At 39.5% G+C, this 6000-nt stretch overlaps 1 protein-coding gene across 1 annotated transcript in view; it reads right to left on the bottom strand.

Moving 5' to 3' along the window:
* Nucleotides 1–214: 214 nt before the first annotated feature.
* Nucleotides 215–6000, bottom strand: part of TXNDC9 (thioredoxin domain containing 9) — a 90773-nt gene continuing 84987 nt past the window's right edge. The window contains exon 5 of the mRNA XM_086934730.1: nt 215–1156. Within this exon, the coding sequence (XP_086790856.1) occupies nt 1045–1156 (112 nt within the window). The 3' untranslated portion in view covers nt 215–1044. The remainder of the gene's footprint in view (nt 1157–6000) is intronic.

Below are 6000 nucleotides of genomic sequence, written 5' to 3'. Positions count from 1 at the left end.
CATGGCACATAGCCGGGGTGCTTTCCAGTATGGCTCAAAACATTAGCAAAGCCAATAGATCTTATAGATATAACTTTGGCAATTTGGCAAAATGAAGTAAATAATGTAGAAATGAACCGGAACAGATGAAACAATTGTACACAATGGTTTGAAAGCAGAATGATATTATATATAAACAATATATCCAACTTTCACAAAGAAAAAAACAAACTACTCACGTTTGAAAGTTATGTTTATTATCAAGCCAAAAAATAAATAGGAATTAATCTGAAATATATAACCAAATAGAAAAACTGAATGGGAAAAAGGCAGATTTAGTGGCACGAATATACATCATTCTGTAGTTATTCTTTCAATGCTGCAGTAGCTAGCATCGATGCAGCACAATTAGAGTGGCAGTAGAAGGCAACATGCTAAAAAAGACTGAACTGAAAAAACTGAAATTAACTTATTAAAGGATGTAATCAAGCACGACATGACATTGCATGGTAAGTTTGGCACATATAGAAGTGCTGAGCAAGTTACTATTTTTAAAAACTCTAGTAACCACAAGCCAATTTATTTAATATACGCCTTTTGAAATTCAAATATGTTTGTTCAAATACTTGAAAAATATGCCACTCTACGAAGACACCCCCAAAGGGTCCTGCAACATTGCTAGAAATGATTTCCCATCCCTTCGAACCATTCCTTCGAACTATCCTTCGAGCCTGTGTAGAGGCCTCCTTTTCCATTATTTCATTTTCAAATTTCATTTCTTGGAAACCAAACAGAATAAGAAGGCAAGTACAAAAACAAGACAGGAAAAAAAAACATATGCACCTGGACTCTGTCACTTTTGAGAAAGATCTCTCCAAGTTCAGACACGCATTACTGCACATGAGCAAAAATAAAATAAGGTACATGATGTTGCACGATGTTATAAAAGTGTATAGAAAAATTGATTAGTCATTTTTTATATTCACTTTAAATTCAGGGTTCAGAAAAGGTCTTTAAAAACAGGATGAGACTAAAATAATATTTTCAGTGATCTTGGGCTACGCCCTAATCAGAATCTGAATCATATGTCTTTTCTCTGATAGTTTTCTTCTCAACTTTCGTGAAGTTTGTTCCAAATTTCTTTTGGCCCAAAGATGGTGGTTCCAAAATATTTCCACTAAGGAAAAAAGAAAAAGTTAATGGTCTACTACAAATTGAACCAGAGATGCATCACAATTTACAGTGAACAAGCAAAAAGCATGAATATTTACAGAACAGAATTAAGTTTAAGAAGATGAATAGTAGTACGCAAAAGTGATAGCAGAGTATCCTTGTTGATACCAGATATTTCCACCCACCTTCCTATTTTGAGGTCTTGCCTGAGAAGGTAAACAATGGGTGGGTGCAAGGTCTGGAGAATCAAACAGGAGAAGCATCTTCAGCAAAGAGGCCCTATTTCAAATTCTGGAGTTCTGGGGACCACAACTCCTGAAGGATTAGGATAGATTCAAGAAGGGTCAAATGTGGTTAACTAAGTCACAAGCTGGCAGATTACAAAATAATCAAGTAATTGTTCATGCCACACATCCAATGATGAGATTCAACGAAACGAACTAAACGAACGAACTAAACACTATACAGGCTAGTACTGCAAATGGCGCCAAGGTTTGAGATAGGAGACCTTCAAAATAATGAATGCAGTAAATAATACAAAATGCAGAAGGAAAGTACTTTTTAAAATTCAGAGGCTGAGATATGGAAATAGATGATATGGCAGAGTTGAGGCTACTGAGAAAATCCTGTAATCAATTTGCCTAGACGGACCAAAGAAAGTTTTTTTCCTAGACTCCCATTTGAAGGCTAGATTTATTTATTTGCAATGGTTAGGCACGCATACATCATTTTTCATTAAGCAAAGTGGCTCTGTTCATTGATTTTGTTAGATTTAAGCTACTTTTTATGCAAGGTCTGAAGTCATCTGCGGCGTGCCACAAGGATCGTCACTCAGCCCCACCCTCTTCAACGTATACATGAGCCCCCTCGCAGCCATCGCTCGCCAACACAATCTCAACATTATCTCCTACGCTGACGACACTCAACTGATCCTCTCACTCACCAAAGACCCTAACACCGCCAAAACCAACTTACACGAAGGAATGAAAGAAGTAGCCGAATGGATGAAGCACAGCCGTCTGAAACTGAATTCAGACAAAACAGAAGTCCTCATCTTAGGCACCTCCCCCTCCGCCTGGGACGACTCTTGGTGGCCAGAGGCCCTCGGAAAAGCACCCATCCCGACGGACCACGCACGGAACCTGGGCGTCATCCTGGACTCCTCACTCTCGATGACCAAACAAGTCAACGCCGTTTCATCTTCTTGCTTCAACATTCTTCGCATGCTCAAAAAAACATTTCGCTGGATCCCCACCGAAACTAGAAAAACGGTCACCCACGCACTGGTCACGAGCCGCCTGGACTATGGAAACACCCTATACGCCGGTACCACCGCTAAACTCCAGAAAAAACTCCAACGTATCCAGAACGCCTCAGCCAGGCTCATACTAGACATCCCGCGTAAAGAACACATCTCTGGTCACCTGAAAAACCTCCACTGGCTCCCCGTACATAAGAGGATAACGTTCCGCCTCCTCACCCACGCACACAAAGCACTCTACGAACTTGGACCCGAATGCCTCAACACACGACTGTCCTTCTACACCCCCACCCGTCAGCTACGATCCTCCAACCAAGCCCTGGCCACTGTACCTCGCATCAACAAAACCACCATGGGAGGTAGATCCTTCTCCTACCTGGCAGCTAAAACCTGGAACTCACTTCCCACTCACCTTCGCCTTACTCAGAACCACCTAGCATTCAGAAAGCAACTCAAAACTTGGATATTCGACAAGTAATTCCCCACCCTTCCTCAAGCGCCTTGAGACCCTATGGGTATGTAGCGCGCTATACAAATCTATTGACTTGACTTGACTTGTGACCAGTGATTCCATATGAATATTAAATGGAATTTGGACAGTATTGCCCCTTGTAGGACAACCCAAAAAGCCTCAAAGTGGGGAAAGAAACAAACGTCGAGAAAACAAAACTGTTTAATCTATCCAGGATGAAGAATTTGATCCCATCTAGAGCCAAATTTGAACAGGTGACATCCAAATACCTATGGACAAGAGGAGGTGGTTTTCCTGAGTAAAAGGTTCTTAACGGATCCACTATAAGCAAGGATCACCCATATTTAATCCTTATTACAGAATATTGAAAGCAGTCAGGGATACCACTTCTGCGACTCTCTCAGGTTTAACACTGCTTGCATAGGGTCAAGCAAACCATTCTACCTTACAAAGCTCTGTGGTGTGCTGAAACAAGGAGAACATTGCAGAGATCTTGATGGTGCAGACTTTGCTTTTTAAGTAGGGATGTGACAAAAGCCCTTTTTTAAGCCAGGAAGCTGTATACTAGTTTCAAGGAAGCAGTAAAACAGTGATGGTGTGGGTCATGCTGAAGAATTACATGTAATATATTTGGGGAAAAACAGTATCAAAACATATATAATGGTTTCGATAAATAATACAAAACATTAATTTAACTATATGTATGTATAAATATATATATATATATATATATATATATATATATATATATATATATATATATCACTGCTCAGTGAAATATATTCATACAATATCGTCCACATGGATCAATATCATGTTGGTAGTTAAGCCAGTGAAGAAACAAGTGAGCTTATAAAATTGCAACCTTCTACTTTTACAGTTTAAACCCGCTATGCCCCAACAGCTTTCCCTCCCCAAGACTCTAACCCATCACTTTCTCTTTAATCTAATACCATTTATACACTGCAGCGCTGTATAAAAAATGACTCCCTGAATGATGCACAACGTCCTTGGGAATCTGTTCTTAGAGTTTCTTCTTGAATGGTGCTGTATCATTCCGACCTAAACCTCTAAAAAATGATACACTAAACTCCCCTGCCTGTGCAGCCATTCCTGTATACTCCTGGCTCAATGCACTTAAAGTGCTGAACAGCAACAACGCTGCAGCTGAATGAGAATAATGCCTATGCTTTATCCTACACAAATAAATTTAACCTCAAAGCACAACTCAAAGTCCAAATGGGCACAACTTCTGTGGAGGATTAAAAAAAAATTATTTCTGAAAAAGACTAAAAAGAAGTCATTAGAATCTCTCGGGTTAACGAGAATAGTCTACTCACATCAAATTCCTCAGTAACAACTAGGCCCTCTCAAGGTAGCGGCCAGGCTAGTGGCAGGTATAAGAACATTTTAGGATTAAAGCACTCAAATGCTTTCTTTTGACGGTAAAGAGCATAAGTAATCCATTCTGGTACTCTGCTATCTAGCACACAAACAGGTTTTATAAGTGGAGCTAGACACCTCCAGAGCACTGGTTGTCTTACTTCTAAAGTCATTCTGTCAAGAAGTAAGAATACAATCTAAGGGGTGTGCTCACTTCCCTAACTATCAGGAAATCTTTAACCAAAATAATAAAAGCTGAATATCACAGCAGTAACCAGAGAATGTTTGGACAGGTCCTACATGGAGCAAAATTCCATCAAATAGTATGTATGTTAATATATCCAGCTATTCTTCTCTACTGATTATTTCCACCACTTCTGTATGTTGTGATAGCATCATTTTTTCTTTGTGTTGAAATTGTTTATTAGCATTTATGAAATGTAAGACAATGCAAGCAATAAAAAACAGAAATGTGCAATATGTGCTTGAAGCTACATAAAGTGCTTTCTCACCCTTTGGTCTGTTTCGGTGAGTAACCTGAACTCTACCACTTTTAATGGGTACGGAGGAACACAGTGCTTTCTCCCCCTTTGGTCTCTTCCGGTGAGTAACCTGAACTCTACCACTTCTAATGGGTACAGAGGAACTCTACCACTTTTAATGGGTACGGAGGGACACTGTACTTTTAATGAAGAACAAATGACTGATACCAGTGCAGGCTGGCTGCACGGGGAGAGGGAGCTGAGCTCTCAGAACTGGTGAGGACCTGCATCATCACAATACGCAACTGAGAAGCACCATTACATTATGGTTTTATTAGTTCTAAGATATTCGTTCTGCTTATATGTAATCTGCCCTGTGCCGAATGAATAACAAATTAAAGAAAAGAAAACACTTAGGCAGGTCACCATCATTTGCGGGGGAAGAGAATAACATTCAACATGGTGCCCGTTCAGAGAGTTGAGATTTTTATTTTATTTTTTATTGAGCAGAATAAAAAAAATATAAGAAGGCAGTTTAAAAACAAAAATAGGTATACTACTACAATTGATAATATCCAATCCGTTTCATTAGAGAGAAAATGTAATCATCACAAATGTTGATGTACTAGAAAAGAGATCATTTCATATGGAGAGTTGAGATCTCAATGGGTTTGGGTAACAATGTGCAATGACTGGACGTGCATTAACGGCAGCCTGTGGAACAATCTTTTCATGTAGCCAGCTCAGAGTGCTTTGGAGTAGTCTGCTTGGCTCCACCAACTGGAACTTGTTTACATAACTGCACCAGATTTTGTTGAAATTAAAAAGGTCAGATGCTGTGTAACAGTTTCAAGTGGTAAATATAGCCAACTGCTAACAGGCACTTTGGTCAATAGTGAGGCATCAAAATAAAAGCACAGGATTTTTACTTTAGAAACAGGAAGAACACATCAATCGTCAGATCTGAAACATGCTATTAGACTTTAACATCATCCTATCCGCTGACACTCCAACTACCTTCCTATCTACATAAGTTAACTGAACAATAGGTACCCATGTGAATTATCAGCATACGTGTAAAAAAAGAACACCCACTTCCCCAAGCAGCATATCAAGGATTCTACACAATCATTAAACAGTGCTAGCAGCAGTTTGGAGCCGTGCCGGAACCCTACCTGCACTTCAATCAAACCACACTGGAGCCCCTCTATGACCACACAGTTTCTTCTCAAATCGAAAAACGATACAAA

Source organism: Lissotriton vulgaris, chromosome 8, assembly GCF_964263255.1.
Source record: "Lissotriton vulgaris chromosome 8, aLisVul1.2, whole genome shotgun sequence".
Classification (NCBI taxonomy): Eukaryota; Metazoa; Chordata; class Amphibia; order Caudata; family Salamandridae; genus Lissotriton; species Lissotriton vulgaris.
The sequence above is the reverse complement of the archived record's forward strand: the minus strand, read 5'-3'. Positions and strand labels throughout refer to the sequence as shown.